The sequence below is a fragment of the Loxodonta africana genome, chromosome 19 (genome assembly GCF_030014295.1).
Source record: "Loxodonta africana isolate mLoxAfr1 chromosome 19, mLoxAfr1.hap2, whole genome shotgun sequence".
NCBI lineage: Eukaryota > Metazoa > Chordata > Mammalia > Proboscidea > Elephantidae > Loxodonta > Loxodonta africana.
In genome coordinates, this window is record NC_087360.1 from 19,851,215 (window position 1) to 19,868,576 (window position 17,362).

The 17,362-nt window shown below is 42.8% G+C and overlaps 1 protein-coding gene across 1 annotated transcript in view; it reads left to right on the forward strand.

Annotated features, from left to right (window-relative positions):
- Positions 1-17,362, forward strand: part of MYO1H (myosin IH) — a 51,179-nt gene that overhangs the window by 14,610 nt on the left and 19,207 nt on the right. The window contains exons 7-15 of the mRNA XM_023559422.2: positions 1,484-1,597; positions 1,906-1,977; positions 2,878-2,997; positions 5,284-5,351; positions 5,694-5,799; positions 6,092-6,172; positions 11,930-12,021; positions 15,109-15,203; positions 15,531-15,577. Of these exons, the coding sequence (XP_023415190.2) occupies positions 1,484-1,597; positions 1,906-1,977; positions 2,878-2,997; positions 5,284-5,351; positions 5,694-5,799; positions 6,092-6,172; positions 11,930-12,021; positions 15,109-15,203; positions 15,531-15,577 (795 nt within the window). The remainder of the gene's footprint in view (positions 1-1,483; positions 1,598-1,905; positions 1,978-2,877; positions 2,998-5,283; positions 5,352-5,693; positions 5,800-6,091; positions 6,173-11,929; positions 12,022-15,108; positions 15,204-15,530; positions 15,578-17,362) is intronic.

Consider the following 17,362-nt stretch of genomic DNA (forward strand, 5'->3'; position numbering starts at 1 on the left):
GAAATGACGTAATGACATTTTTTCTTTCCCTCAATTAAGTCCAATCTCAAATATTTAGATCCCAGAGAATCAAAGGATTATCTTTTTTTTTTTCTTCACCTCCCCCCCGCCCCCCGTCCCTCCAAGTTTCTGTTTTGGAACAAATTGGAACAAATTACAGGATTTATAAACATTCAAAAAAAATTCTTTTATTATAGTTAAATATATATAACATGGAAAAGGATGTCACTGAACTATATGTGGAAAAATTGTTGAACTGGCAAATACTGTTGTATACATATATATTTTACCACAATTTTTAAAAAAAACTATATATGTGTGTATATACATGTGTACATATATATATATATGGAAACCCTGGTGGCATAGTGGCTAAGAGCTACAGCCGCTAACCAAAAGGTTGGCAGTTCAAATCCACCAGGTGCTCCTTGGAAACCCTATGGGGCAGTTCTACTTTGGAAACGATTCAAACTATTTCCCAGTATTAATTTCAGAATCAGCTCGATGGCAATGGGTTCTTTTATGGATATATATGTGTGTGTGTGTGTGTGTGTGTGTGTGTGTGTGTGTGTATGTTTATATATATATATATATATCACACAAAGTTTGCCGTTTTAATGTTTTTTAAGTGTACAATTTAGAGACGTTAATTACATTCACCGTGTTGTGCAGCCAGTACCACCATCCTTTGCCAACCGTTTTCATCACCCTAAAGAGAAAGTCAGAGCCCCTTAAGCAATAGCGACATTTCTATCTTTAGTATCTTTTGGTCTTATAGTTTTCAGTTTGATTGTTCAACTACTAATCTTTCAAGGGCCAGAATAGAATTTTTCTTTCTACTTTGTAAGTGGAGTCATTTAAATAAAGGGAAGGGAGTTGACTCAAAGCTTCACCTACCCATCTGTCAGTTTGTCGTACGTGGTGGCTGGCGTGTTGCTATGCCACTGGTATTTCACATACCAGCAGGGTCAGCCATGGTATTTGAAAATTAAATGGCTTATTGGTGGTGAAAGGGGAGGGAGGATATAAAATACAAGTGATGTGTGCTGGAGGTTGACGAACCATCTCCTATGCCCTTTGCTGAGGATCTTTCTCCCACTTGAGTTAATATTTGAAGTGAACAAGAGGGCTGATTTCTGGGGAAGAAGGAGGACTGGGTTCTGTGCACTCAAAAAAAACCCAAACCCATTGCCGTCGAGTCGATTCCGACACACAGTGACCCTATGGGACAGAGTAGAACTGCCCCGTATGGTTTCCAAGGAGCACCTGGTGGATTTGAACTGCTGACCTTTTGGTTAGCAGCCATAGCTCTTAACCACTATGCCACCAGGGTTTCTCTGTGCACTCACAGGGCTGGAATTCTGGAGAGGGGGGCAGCTTTCTCTTGGGGATCTCCTCTAAAGACATTCGTCAATTAGACAGCCACCATCTTCTCTCCCTGTCCTCCTGGCCCTCTACCCTTGACTGCTTTCTACATTCCTAGAATCTCTTTGGAATTATTGCCAGTGTCCTCCACCTGGGGAATATCTATTTTAAAGAAGACGACCAAGGCTGTGCCACCATACCAGACACCCATGAGATCAAATGGATTGCAAAGGTGATGGTCCACTTTTGAAGAGGAAGGAGGGGGGCCTGGACCCTCTCAGGTGCGGAGGAGGTGGGACATAGCGGGATGCCCATGTCCCAAATGGCCAACACCATATTCTCTTAGTGGATACTGGATAAGAGGTTCAAAGAGCATGGGGACAGAAGAGGGAGTGGGTGAAAGCAGTTGGTGGAATGATCAAAGGTGGTTTATTTTGTACTAAAGCACAATGATAACCCTGAGCCTGGAAACCCCCATAAACTATAAGTTAGCAAGTGAAATTGAGTCACTGACCTGCACTGTGGTTTCCTTCTATTCAGCTCCTGGGGGTCCACCCATCGGTCCTTCTGGATGCTCTCACCCACAGAAAGATTGAAGCTAAAACTGAGGAGGTAGGAATGGGTCTAGTAGAAATGAGCCTGCCCTCCTTGTCACTGCTGCCTCCCGTGGATAGCAGGAGGATGGTGGCCTAGGGGATACTGAACCCTTGAACCCACCAAACCTACCAGGCCTGCTTGGTCCAGCTTCTGCCACGGTCTCCCGTCTCAACCTCACCCCCAATACTAGCTCCCCATGACTCATGCTTGCTGTGACTTCCCTGCCCTGGGTCTTTTCACATGCTGTTCCCTCTGCCTAGACCATGTCTACCTATGCTCCAGCCTGCTAACTCCTCCTCATCCTTCAGTTCCCAGGTGTGACTTCCTTGAGGACCCTTCCCTGCCTACCCCCACCCCAAGCACCATATGTATCTCTTAAAGCTCTTGTCATTCTCAACTTGAAAGTTTTCTTTGTGCAGTTCTTCAAATATCTGCCCAAACCCACTTAACTGTGAGCCCGCGAAGGCAGGGACTGTTTGTCTTGATCACGGCTGTGTTTCAGCAGCCTAGCACAGAGCCTGGCACATAGTAGGCACTCAAGAAATAGCTACTGTGTGCACAAACACAGACAGGAGAGCCATCTTCCCTATAGCAGGTGTCCTTTGCTGCCAGTACCAGTTGCTGTCAAGTCGATTCCAACTCATGGCGACCCCGTGTGTGTCAGAGCAGAACTGTGCTCCATAGGGTTGTCAGTGGCTGATTTTTTTGGATATAGATCACCAGACTATTCTTCTACAGTGCCTTTGAATGGATTCAAATCATCAACCTTTTTCAGTTAGTAGCCAAGTGTGGTACCTGTTTACACCACCCAGGGACTCCATGTTCTGTGCTAGTCATCATTAAAGGCTAGTTTGAAAACTCAGCGGGGCTTTTTTTATTTGTGTCTGTGATGATTCACCTGGTCGTTCTTCTCAGGTGATTTGCCCACTGATGCTAGACCTCTCCATCTACGCCCGAGATGCCATGGCGAAGGCCGTGTATGAACGAACATTTACTTGGCTGGTCAACAAGATCAATTCCTCTTTAGTTAACAAGGTTAGTCAACACGTTTGGGATGACTTGCTCTTACTAACACTCATAATGAACATAACGATATGTGAGAATTCACAATGAGCTTCTCACGGGCAGAGACGGTCCCTCTTCATGTCTACATTTCCAGTGTCCAACATACAGTAGGCTCACAAAAAATGCTCGCTGAATGATTCAACAGTGCGTCCCTATCATATAAGTGACTCAAACATGGCCCCTGTGTCTTGGCCTCATGTTTTTGACTTCATAGCAAGCCAAGGCCCATTAGTCCAAAAAAAAAAAAAGACCACCTGGTGCCAAACTCAAATTTGTATATCTCTCTCTTTTTTTTTTTTTTTACCAAATAAGCAGATTTTAGCCATTTAGAGTCTGTCTGCTTTACATACCTTGTGAAATTGTACCCGGTATCTGCTAGGCATGTTGTTGTTGTTAGGTGCTGTCAAGTCAGTTCCAACTCATAGTGACCCTAAGTAAAACAGAACGAAACACGGCCTGGTCCTGTGCCATCCTCACAATAGTTGCTATATTTGAGCCCATTGTTGCAGCCGCTGTGTCAATCCATCTCATTGAGGGTCTTCCTCTTTTTCACTGACCCTCTACTTTACTAAGCATAATGTCCTTCTCCAGGGACTGGTCCCTCCTGATAACATGTCCAAAGTAAGCGAGATAAAGTCTTGCTATCCTCTTTTCCAAGGAGCATTCTGGCTGTACTTCTTCCAAGACGTACTTGTTGATTCTTCTGGCAGTCCATGGTATGTTCAATATTCTTCACCAACACCATAATTCAAAGGCATCAACTCTTCTTCAGTCTTCCTTATTCATTGTCCAGCTTTCGCATGTATATGAGGCAATTGAAAATACCATGGCTTGGGTCAGACGTACCTTAGTCCTCAACATGACACCTTTGCTTTTTAATACTTTAAAGAGGTCTTTTGCAGGTCTGCTAGCCACAAATAAGAGAAAACCTTGTAGTCACAGTAAAACCTACAAAATCCAGAACCTGTGTAAGGTGGTAACCTGTCAGAGAAGGAAAAGGCAAATATTTTCCACTAAAGAAGCGATAGAAGAGTCGTAAGAATGCACCCTGTCAAAGGTAGAAAACTTGGGAGACCCAGAAAAACAAACCAGTCCCACGGTGTTCCGGCTCTCACAGGTTCCACTGTGTCAGGGACTCCTTTTGTCCCTGGAGCTCTCAGAGACTCCCACCTTGCTGCAGGAGGACATGGCGAGGGCACCTAAGCCCCCTCTCTTCTCCTCCTTCCCAGGTTTTTCATGGCCTAATTCTACTCTGTCCTGTAGGGCCGCTATGAATTGGAATCGACTCGACAGCAACAGATATGTTTTTTTCAGATTTCCTTCTGGTGGAACACCTCCTGCTGTGGGAAACGCCTGGACTGAATGTGGGCTTGGGGGGCTGAGGAGGGTTGAAGAGAGAAAGTGAATCAGGAAGGTGGTGCTATTCAGGTGATGAGAGTGGAAGCAGGGGTGGGATATAGGCAGGCTGCAGACAGGAAGTTAGGCAGGAAAATAATTTCCACTCAGGAGTTCTCCTGTGAGCCATTGTTGGAGAGAGAGAGGGCATGAGCTTTATAGCCAAGTCCCAGCTGTTGGGGTAGCTACAAAGTTTGTTTTTTTCAATTGTTTGATTGTGGTGAAAATATAACAAAACATTTACCAATTCAACATTTTTTAACTTGGACAATCCAGTGACTGATTCCATTCAACATGTGCAACCATCCCCACTATCAGTTTCCAGATTATTCCATCACTCTTGACAGAAACTCAGTGCCACCTAAGCAATGACCCCCTTTTATTCCCTCCCTCTTTCCTGTCCCTGGTAACCGATAGTAAGGTTTGGTCTCTACACATTTGCCTATTCTAGATACTCATGTAAGTGGATCATACAACATTGTGTTCTTTCGTGATTGATTTCACTCAGCATGTTTTCAAGGTTCTTCTGTTGCAGCACGTGTCAGAGCTTCATGTCTCTTTATGGCTGAGTAGTTAGCATTCCGTTGTATGGCTGTGCCACATTTTCTTTAGCCGTTCACCTGTTAATGGACATTTAGGTTGTTTCCACCTTTCGGCTGTTGTGAACAGTGCTGCAGTGAACACTGGTGCACAAATATCTTTTGGCGTACAAGTCCTTTGAATTCTTTTGGGTATATACCTAGGATTGGGATGGCTGGGTCATATGGTAATTCTATGTTCATCTTATTTAGGAAAGCCACAGGGTTTTGAGCATCACGATGTCAAAGATCTAATGAGTTATGGTATATGTTATTTGACTAGGATTTCACCAGAAAAACAGTGATTGGGTTGCTGGATATCTATGGATTTGAAGTCTTCGATAAGAATGGGTGAGTTTTGTCATTATCTACCCGTTCTTCATTTGTCCCTCTTTAGAGTTTCAGTCGAGGTCAATAACATCCTAATGTTATCAGAACTGATTTTCCCACCCCCAGAAATTCCCTAATTTGCATATCCCCTATTTCACAGACTATTCTAGAACTGGAATAACCAAAAACATGCAAACGTCTCTCAGCTTGACTCTTATGATCTATTTAGGAAATTATTTGATTAATAAGGACTTTGTTTTTCTTTATTACAAAGACTCCTTAAAAATAAGTAAATACAATTTTTTTAAAAAAAAATGGGTCTGTTTGCCTAGCTTTAGTTATTTAAATCTTCTGCATCTCTAGATTTGAACAGTTCTGTATAAATTACTGCAATGAAAAACTTCAGCAACTGTTAATAGAGAGGACCCTAAAGGCGGAACAGGCAGAATATGAAGTGGAAGGTATAGAGGTAAACATTTTGATGCTTTCCCTCCTTCGATTTCTTAATCTAGCAAAAGCATTTAAGTGAGAGGTGTTATTTCAGGGGGTGATTTCCTTGATTAGTACTAAGGATTATTTTTCACTCCTTCTCTGCTTGTTTCCTGGGAAATCATTTTGATATACAGAAAGTATTGTTTTTTTAAATGCTGGATATAAAAATAAAACTCTGAAAGAAATTTTTGGTGAATCAATGTAAAACAAGTTTATGTTACACTCATCGAAATACTTCTCGAAGAATGCTTTCCTCTTTGTCATTTTAGTGGGAGCCAATTCAATATTTCAACAACAAGATCATTTGTGACTTGGTAGAAGAACGACACAAAGGCATCATTTCCATTCTGGTGAGAAAATGAATGTTGACTTGGAGCTAATCCATGCGGTGTTCACAACACACAGAAGAACTCCCAGGCTTAAAGAGTTCAGAGTGGAACCCACTAGATTACTCAAGGGTACAAGTTGAGCTTTTTTGCTCTACCCTTGCTTGGAGCTTTAAGCTGAGCTTTTGGCTGTCCCTGAGTGGTACAAATAGTTATGCTGTTAACTGAAAGGTGGGTGGTTTGAGTTCAACCAGAGCTGCCTCAGAAGAAAAGCCTGGGAGTCTGTGTTTGAAAAATTAGCCATTGAAAACCCTACGGAGCACGGTTCTACTCTGCCACATGTGGGGTCACCATGAGTTAGAATTAACAGCAACTGGTTTGACTCGCTACTTATTTAGACTCTCAGGGCTAAATTAGAGCCCAGCAGGAGATGGCAAGGAAAGACCTTTGATGTGAAGGAGTACACTCATATCTTCCATTCAAGGAAGAATGAGCCAGAGAACTGGGACCACAGGGTAGAGGGGTTAGGTTGCCGAGAGAAGCAGTTTTCCTGCTTAGCACAGAGCAGGGAGCCAGATGGTGGAAAGGAAGGCTTTATAAAGAACATTGACTGATTCTGAGTTGAGGGTCCTTTGAGTGATTTGCAACCTTGTTTTGAGCTGCTGTGGCTTCTGAGAACATTGGTGTTCTCAAATCCACAATTGTTCAAATTCAGACTTCATTTTTTTAAATATAAATTCACAGGCCCATGAGAAATTGTTTATTATTATTATTTTGCCCTGCTTTTCATTTGGAATCATCCACACCACTGTCTGTCTCCCTTTTAAAGAGAATAACTGGGAATGCCCCTTGCCCAGACTGCATGTAAACCCAACATTCTAAAGCACTGTGGGGACAGTAATGGATGGTATCTTAGTTACTTACGGCCGTCTTAACAGAAGTACCATAAGTGGCTGGCTTTAAAGAACAGAATTTTATTTTCTCTCAGTTCAAGAGGCTAGAAATGTGAATTCAGAGCACCAGCTCTAGAGGGAAGTCCTTCTTTTTCTATTTCAGATTCTAGTAGCTGCCAGAAGTCCTTGGTGTTCCTGGACTTGTAGGTGAATCTGTCTGTATTGTCTGTCTTCCTCTTTCCCCCTGTGTGTGTCTGTGTCTGTTCTGGTCCTTTTATAACTTAGAACTAATTAGGCATGGGATCCACCCTACACTGGTATGGCCTCTTTAACAGAACAAAAGAGAAGCCTCTTCAAACAGGCACAGGGGTTAGAACTTCAACACATATTTTGGGAGGCACACAATTCTATCTTTGTGAAATAGTTAAAGACCTGGAGTTAAAAAACCAAAAAGGAAGAACATACTCAGCATTTCTCAAGCTGAAAGAACTGAAGAAAAAATTCCAACCTATGGGCAAAATATTGAATGACGCAGGAAGCATCAAAAGCAGATGGAAGGAATACACAGAGTCACTGTACCAAAAAGAATTGGCCGATGTTCAACCATTTCAGGAGGTAGCATATGAACAAAAACTGATGGTACTGAAGAAGTCCAAGCTGCACTGAAGGCATTGGTGAAAAACAAGGCTCTAGGAATTGACAGAATACCACTTAAGATGTTTCAACAAAAAGATGAAGCCCTGGAGGTGCTCACTCATCTATACCAAGAAATTTGGAAGAGAGGTACCTGGCCAACCAACTGGAAGAGATCCACATTTGTGTCCACTCCAAAGAGGTGATCCAACAGAATGTGGAAATTATCAAACAATATCATTAATATCACACACAAGAAAAATTTTGCTGAAGAGCATTCAAAAGTGGTTGCAGCAGTACATTGACAGGAAACTGTCAGAAATTCAAGCTAGATTCAAGAGAGGACAAGGAACCAAGGATATCATTGCTGATGTCAGATGGATCCTGACTGAAAGCAGAGAATACCAGGAAAATGTTTACCTGTGTTTTATTGACTATGCAAAGGCATTTGACTGTGTGGATCATAACAAATTATGGATAATATTTCAAAGAATGGGAATTCCAGAACAATTGTACTCACGCAAAACCTGTACATAAACCAAGAGGCAGTCGTTCACACAGAGCAAAGGGATACTGTGTGGCTTAAAATCAGAAAACGTGTGCATCAGGGTTGTATCTTTTCACCATACCTATTCAATCTGTATGCTGAGCAAATAATCCGAGAAGCTAGACTATATGAAGAAGAATGTGGTATCAGGACTGGTGGAAGATTCATTAACAACCTGCAGTATGCTGATGACACAGCCTTGCTTGCTGAAAGTGAAGAGGACTTGAAGCACTTAACAATGAAGATCAAAGACTACAGCCTTCTGTATGGATTACGCCTCAACATAAAGAAAATAAAAATCCTCACAACTGGACCAGTAAGCAACATCATGATAAATGGAGAAAAGATTGACATTGTCAAGGTTTTCATTTTTACTTGGATCCGCAATCAACACCCATCCAAGCAGCAGTCAGGAAATCAAATGACATATTGCACTGAGCAAATCTGCTGCGAAAGACCTCTTTAAAGTGGTAAAAAGCAAAGATTTCACTTTGAGGACTAAGGTGCACCTCACCTAAGCCACGATAGTTTCAATTGCCTCATATGCATGGGAAAGCTGGACAATGAATAAGAGAGACCAAAGAAGAATTGATGCCCTTGAATTATGGTGTTGGCAAAGAATATCGAACATACCATGGACTGCTAGAAGAACAAACAAGTCTGTCTTGGAAGAAATACAGCCAGAGTATTCCTTGGAAGTAAGGATGGTGAGACTTTGTCTCACTTTCTTTGGACATGTTATCAGGAGGGACCAGTCCCTAGAAAAGGACATCATGCTTGGTAAAGTAGAGGGTCAGTGAAAAAGAGGAAGACCTTCAATGAGATGGATTGATACAATGGCTTCAAAAATGGGCTCAGTCTGGGGTCTTAAAAGCCTGTCAGCGGCCATCTAGGATACTCCACTGATCTCACCCCTTCGGGAGCAAGGAAGAATGAAGAGAACTAAAGATACAAGGGAAAGATTAATCTAAAGGACTAATGGACCACATCTACCACAGCCTCCACCAGACTGAGTCCAGCACAACTAGATGGTGCCCGGCTACCACCACTGACTGCTCTGACAGGGATCACAAGAGAGGGTCTTGGACAGAGCTGGAGAAAATGTAGAACAAAATTCTAACTCAAAAAGAAAGACCAGACTTGCTGGCCTGACAGAGACTGGAGAATCTCCTAGAGTATGGCCCCCGGACACCCTTTCAGCTCAGTAACGAAGTCACTCCTGAGGTTCATCCTTCAGCCAAAGATGGAACAGGCCCATGGAACCAAACAAGACCAGGCCTGGGGCAGGGACTGGAAGGCAGGAGGGAACAAGAAAGCTGGTAATAGGGAACCCAGGATTGAGAAGGGAGAGTGTTGACATGCTGTGGGGTTGTTAACCAATGTCATAGAACAATGTGTGCACTGTTTGATTTAAGGAAAAAAAGGGGCTCGAACATAGCAATGATTGTGGGGATGGTGCAGGACCGGGCAGTGTTTTGTTCTGTTGCACATAGGGCCACTGTGAATAGGAACTGACTCAATGGCCCCTAACAACAACAATTCAATCCGTAACAGGATGGTGACTGTCTTAGTTATCTAGTGTTGCTATAACAGAAATACCACAAGTGGGTGGCTTTAACAAACAAATTTATTTTCTCACAGTTTAGGAGGCTAAAAATTGAAATTCGGGGTGCTGGCTCTAGAGGAAGGCTTTCTCTGTGGAAGTTCTGGAGGAAGGTCTTTGTCTCTTTGAGCTTCTGCTCCTAGGTGATCTTCATGTGGTTTGGCATCTCTCTTCCCTATCTCTGTTTCTTTCAATTCCTTGTTTAATCTCTTTTATATCTCAAAAGAGATTGATTTGAGACACACCCTACACTAATCTTGTCTCATTAACGTAACAAGACAACTCATTCCCAAATGGGATTATAACCCTGGTCATCGGGGCATAGAGGTTAGGATTTACAGCACATATATTGCAGGGACACAATTCAATCCATAACAGTGACTAGAGTCATCAGGAGCACAGGCACTGAGGCCAAACCACCTGGATTCAGATTCCAGCTTCACCCATTACTAGCTGTGTAACCTTAGGCAAGTGTCTTAACCTCTCTGAGCTCCAATTTTCTCACCTTGAAAATGGTATAATGAGAACAGTACCTACCTCAGAGTTGTCATAAGGCCAAATTAAAAAGATCATACATGAAGGGCAGTTAGAACCATGCCTGGCACATGGTAAACATTCTGGCTCTTTATTCCTTCAACAAATACTTATTGAGCACTTATTTTTTGCCAGCCTTGTGTTTTGAGACATAGCCGTGAATAAAACAGACCAAAATTCTTGCCCTCAAGAAACTTTAAATGCTAGCCTAGACAGACAGATAATAAGCAAGTTAATGAGTGAAATATACAGATTACGCTATGAAGGAAATAGCTGAAAAGGAGATGGGGAGTGCTGCGGGGGGGGGGATGTTTTAGGTAAGATTTGAGAAGGTGACGTTTGAGCAAAGACCTGAAGGAGGTGAGAGGCCCACCGATGTGGACTTCCAGGGAGGAGGGTTTGGGAAGCACAACTGATGTTGTTGCTCATATATATACGTTCAACGTTCGTATACCTCACTGGACTTGTGTTTTAAAATATTTTAGCAATAAATGCTTCTTGCTATTTGCCTTTCCGTAGATGGAATCTGAAAGCATGGAAATGCTGCTTCATAAAAACTGTCTCGCCACACTTAACCATAGTTGTCCTTGTTTTTAACAAACCTACAGAGATAATTCATCCTTAATTTTTAAGATGGTCAATTCAGTACAATCACTGATGAAGACCAAAAATAGGAAATAGAAACACACAGTGTATTAGTGCCCTAGCGTTGTTGTAACAGAATACCACAAAGTGGGTGGCTTTCAAGAATAGAGATTTATTGTCTCACAGTCCTGGAGGCTAGGAGTCCAAATTCAGGACATTGGCAGAGCCACGCTTTCTCTGCCACCCTGGGGGAAGATCCTCCCTTGTCTCCTCTGCTTCTTGTAGCCCTGGGCATTTCCTGGCATTCCTTGGCTTGTAGATTCATCTTCCCATGGTCATCTTTCCTCGGGTGTGTCTCTGTGTCTCTTCTCTTTTTAAAAGGACAGCTCTCAGATTGGATTAGGACCCACCCTACTCCAGTATGACCTCATGTTAACTGATAACACCCTAAAAGATCCTATTTCCAAACAAAGTCACCTTCACAGGTACTGAGGTTAGGATGTCAACATTATCTTTTGGGGGACATCATTCAATCCATAACACACACCTTCAAAATTAGAAAGACACGGCTTGAGACCCAACTGTTTTTATAGCCTTTTTTCTGTGAGGGCTTTGCTCCTAATAATAAAGTCTGGACATGTTGCACTTTGGGGCTGTGATGACTAGCTAAGAGAAAATGAGATTGAGCACTTAGGTAAGCTGGTCATGGAAGCTGGGGAGTGTCCTTGGGAAGACTCAGGAAATACGGTCAGACGGATGGGAAACTTGACTTTTCATGAAGTTCCTCTGGTTCTGTGGTTTCTTTTTTAAATCTGAGAAGCTGAGCACATGTGATAGATAATCTGCTCCCTTCCAGAGTACTCACTTGCCCTTGTCTGAGGTGACAAGCATTTTAGTCCACTACATTCTGCCAGAGCTGGTAAGAGCATTTAAACTTGGAATGGATAGAGTATGGACAGGGTATGGCTTCCCTCTTTCTTTTGAAGGATGAAGAATGTATTCGGCCTGGTCCTGCTACAGACTTGAGTTTCCTGGAGAAATTAGAAGAGAAAGTGGGAAAGCACGCACACTTTCAAACGTATGTATTTCATTTGACTGTTGTGTGATCACTGTATATTTATCTTCTTTGGTATATAGGCAGTGCTGCCTGGGGGTACTGCATAGAGAAACCAAACCAAACCCACTGCTGTCGAGTTGATTCAATTCCGACTCATGGCGACCATACAGCACAGAGTAGAACTGCCCCCAAGGCCATAAATTTTTAGGGAAGCAGACCGCCAGGTCTTTCTCCGGTGGAGCAGCTGGTAGGTTTGAACCGCTGACCTTCTGGTTAGCAGACAAGCGCTTTAACCACTGTACCATCAGGGCTCCTGTCACCGCATGCATGGAAATATCACTGTGATAACTAACTTATATCTATGCATACCTTTTGTCAGTAGAAATCATACTCAAATGAATTTCAACTAGAATTTTTTTAAGGGTTTGCATCCTGCTTTATTCAATGATTATTACATTTTTGGACATTTCTACATGCCATGAAAGAGTCGCTTTTTAAAATTCATGTGTAAAGTATATACAGTGATGTGTGTAGATCTGAAGCATACGATCCAATGAGTTTTTGAATTTGTGTGAACTTAAGTAACCACCATGCAGATCAAGATACGCAGCATTTACAGCATCCCAGATCAACTGGAAATTTCACTTCGTCTTTGAGACAAGTAGGAGAGTTTTTGAAAACGTATGCTATGGAGTCATAAAGACCTGGTTTCGAATCCCAGCTTAGCCACTTCCTAGACATGTGATCTTGGGCAAGCAACTTGGGAGGCAAGCTCCTGCGTTTGGGTTTCCTCTTTTCCAAGATACAGATATTAATATACCTACCATGTTGCTAGTTGCCATTGGGTTGGCTCATGGCAACCCATGCACAACGAAACAAAAAGCTGCCTAATCCATTGGGTTTTCATTGGCTGATTTTCAGAAGTAGATCGCCAGGCCTTTTTTCCTAGTCTGTCTTATTCTGGAAGCTCCACTGAAACCTATTCAGCATCATAGCAGCACGCAAGCCCCCAGTGACAGATGGGTGGTGGCTGCACGTGAGGTGTATTGCCCAGGAACCGAACCTAGGTCTCCTTCATGGAAGGTGAGAATTCTACCACTGAATGACCACTGCCCCAGTACCTACCATAAAGTATTGTAAATGACTATGAAAAGTGCCTACCATATTTTTTGGCCATGGTAAAAAGGACTCAATAAATGGTAGCGGCTATTATCAAAACTGCTATAGAATACTGATGTCCTTATCTACCTACCTACCCACCCACCTACATACAAATATGTAGGTAAATCACGTAAACATGTGAGCAAAAAGGCCAGACGCAAAAGATTACATATTTTATGACTCCATTTCTATTAAGTATATTACGGTTAAGTTGCTGTCGAGTTGATTGCAACCCATGGCAATCCCATGTGTGCAGAGCAGCACTGCTTCACAGGGTTTTAAGGCTGTGTCCTTCTGGAAGCAGATTGCTAGGCCTGTCTTTGGAGGTGACCCACCTTTTGGCTAGTAGTTAAGCACTTAACCATTTCCACTACCCAGGGACTCCCTATAAAGTGTGTTGTTGTTGTGTGCTAACGAGTCGATTCTGACTCATAGTGACCCTATAGGACAGAGTAGAACTGTCCCATGGGGTTTCCTAGGCTATAATCTTTATGGGAGCCAATCTCCAGGTCTTTTCTCCCACAGAGCAGCTGGTGGGTTTGAACCAGCGACCTTTCAGTTGGCAGCTGAGTGTTTTAACCATTGCTCCACCAGGGCTCCTTCTAGAAAGTATAAAACCAGGCAAAACTAGCCTATGCTATTTATTAGAAATCAGGGTAGTGACGAGAGAGCTCAGGGGCAGGGGGTGTCCTCAGGGACTGGTAATTCTCTGTTTCTTGATCTGGGTGCTGGTTACATGGCTGTGCTCAGTTTGCAAAAATTCACTGAGCCGTACGTTTAGGGTATGTATTCTGTCAACATATATGTCACTTCAATGTTATATGTTATTTAAAAATCATAAATCGCCAAAACCTGAAAAATATATTTAATGACTCTTTTAGTTTCTCAACATCCTAAAAATGTGTAAGAGTGAAATTATTTCTTAGTTGCCATCTAGGAAAAAAAGGCTGCATAAATTGTTCATATATTTTGTATTTTCTTTTTCTTTAATTTGTATATAGTACCTTTCATTGAGCAAAAAAAATTAATATAGCCCATTTTATGTTTCTTTACTTTAGATGAAGGCTTACAGAACAAACTAGTTTCTCATTAAACAATTAATACACATACTGTTTTGTGACATTGGTTACCAACCCCACAGTATGTCAACACCCTCTCCTTATCTTGGGTTCCCTATTACCAGTTTTCCTGTCTCCTCCTGTCTTCTCGTTCTTGCCCCTGGGCCAGTGTGCCCCTTTAGTCTCGGGTTTTGTTTTATGGCCCTGTCTAATCTGTGGCTGAAGGGTGAGCCTCAGGAGTGACTTCATTACTGAGCTAAAAGGTTGTCCAGGCACCATACTCTTGGGGTTTCTCCAGTCTCTGGCAGGCCAGTAAATCTAGTCTTTTTTTGTGAGTTAGAATTTTGTTCTACATTTTTCTCCAGCTCTGTCTGGGACCCTCTCTTGTGATCCCTGTCAGAGCAGTCAGTGGTGATAGCCAGGCACCATCTAGTTGTGCGAGACTCAATCTGATGGAGGTCAGCTGTGTATTTTCATTCCTCAGTGCCGTGAGAAAAAGGCTCTAATTTTAGGAGACCCTTACTCTATAATTGGAGCCCTCATGGCCCAATGGTTAAGAGCTATGGCTCCAAACCAAAAGGTCAGCAGTTCAAATCCACCAGCTGCTCCTTGGGAACAGTATGGGGCAGTTCTACTCTGTCCTGTAGGGTCACTATGAGTTGGAATCAACTCAACAGGAAAGGTTTTTTTTGTTTTGTTCTAAAATCAGATGAAATAGGTAGAAAGGCTTCCTGGGAGCCTTCCTAGGTGGTTAGCTTTCAGTGCTGGCCTTCAGTTGACTGTCGTGTTTAAGAGCAACAACTCTCTTACTCTTTGCTTTATATGTTGGTGCATTTCATTGCAGCTAAGTACAAAGGTTCGGTTCACGCCTGTTTCTGTCTTGCTGCAGCCGTAAGCTGGCGGGTCCAAAGGGCCGCCAGAGGATTGGCTGGATGGAGTTCCGCCTCCTCCACTATGCGGGAGAGGTCACATACTGCACCAAGGGTGAGTGCCACGCAGATGCCCTGTGTGTGTGTCATGCAGGTGACTAGCGTCCCCAAGAAAGCAGCCGGTCTACTGAGGAAACGCGGCAAGTCCGGCTCAAATGTTCCACGGCCTCGAGTTCAAGCATGTCATTTGGAAAGTCTTTCTAACTTTAAAATTTTATTTATTATCTGGCCTGGGATATCAGTAGTCAGTAGTACCGAGGTGGAGAAACTCTGGTCTAATCCTAAGAAATTATTGTTAGGGTTTCCCATTGCATTCCATTGCAACACATTTGCACTTTTAGGGAAAAATCGGTTCAAAATTTTTTTATTTCATGTTTTACAGGATTCTTGGAGAAAAACAATGACCTACTTTATAGGCACTTGAAGGAAGTAAGTCAGAAACCTAACTGTATGTGGTTTCTGTCATGAATACCACCCATGACACTGACCTTGGGGTAGGCGTTGCCTTCTGGATTCTTCTCTTCTGTGCAGTATATTAGAAACCCCGGTATATCATGGCCAGAAAGACCTTTCAGATCACTTGCAAGAGCCCTTCCCTCCACAGACTGTTCAAGGGTGGGAGCTGCGCCTCCTCTGTGCAGGCACCATGCCAGCTCTGGAGTTCCAGCTGTGAACAGGACTGAGTCCTTGTGCGTCCCACGGGAAAAATCTCCAAACCCCTAACGTCACCAACAGAGCTGGCACCCCCTGTGTTCTTTTACTTTGAGAAGGGTCATTTCTAACTTATTCTGTCCTCTACTCTTTCTTGGAAACCCTGGTGGCATAGTGTTTAAGTGCTATGGCTGCTAACCAAAAGGTTGGCAGTTCTAATCCACCAGGTGCTCCCTGGAAATTCTGTGTGGCGGTTCTGCTCTGTCCTATAAGGTCGCTATGAGTTGGAATTGACTTGGCAGCAATGGGTTTTTTTTTTTTTTTTTTACTCTTGTTCGTTCTCTATCTATTCTCTTCTAATTCATACCACTATTAAATTTAGAGTTAGGATGGGTTAAATAAGAAAATACTTTTTAAATGTAGAATTAAATTTTTTAAATACTAAGGAATTTTTGTAATATTGATGAGTTTTGAAAATGTACGCACACACACACAGAAAAAATTCGAACGGTACAAAAGGTAGTCTCCTTTCCACCCGTGATCCAAGGTCAACAAGCTTCTCTTTCCAAGGTAGCCATTTTCACCAGTATATTGTGTGTCCTTCCAGTGATTATATAGATGTGTGTGTTTGTGTCTGTCTGTCTGTCAGTTTGCTTGTCTTAGGTACTGCTGCTTAGATAGTGCTACTATAACAGAAAATACTACAAGTAGGTGGCTTTAAAGAACAGAAATTTATTGTCTCACAGTTCTGGGGCTAAAAGTCCAAAACAGAGTGTCAGCCCTGTCAATTCCTTCTGTGAGCCTCCCAGTATCTGGTGTCCGCCAGCGATCCTTGGCATTGCCTGGCTTTCCCTGGCCTCTCTGCCTTACCCTGTGTGTGTCTGTGTCTAATCTGCTCTTTTTATAACTCAGAGGTGATTAGGTTTAGGACCCACCCTACTCTGGTATGACCTCATTAATATAACTAAAGAAAACCCCTATTTTCAAACCAAACCTGTTGCCATAGAGCGGATTCTAACTCATAGTGACCCTACAGGACAGAGTAGGGCTGCCCCATAGGGTTTCTTAGGCTGTAATGTTTATGAGAGCAGATCACCAGGCCTTTTCTCCTGCAGAGCCTCTGGTGGGTTCAAATTGCCGACCTTTCAGTTAGCAGCCGAGCACTTAACCACTGTACCACCAGGGCTCCTATTTCCAAACAGGGGCATATTTACAGGCACATATTTTTTTCGGAGGGGGCAGGATTAAATGCTTAATGATGTGTGTACTCCCCCCTTCCCTTCACTTTTCTCTTTGCACAATCATAGCACACCGTGCATGTGGCTCCCCATCTCGCTGTTTTCATTGAACATAGTATCTCAGAGCTCATTCTTAAAGAGCTGGCTCATTCTTTAACAGCTGCCCTCAAGTGGGAACAATTCTTGTTTCATCCTATTGGGAAAATAATCAGAGGCTCTCATCTAGTAGACAGAGCATTGAATGTAATATCTGAACATTTTCTTCCACGTGTGGTTGGTTTTCCCTCATTCTTACACTGGGAATGTCTTCAGAAAACAAATGGCT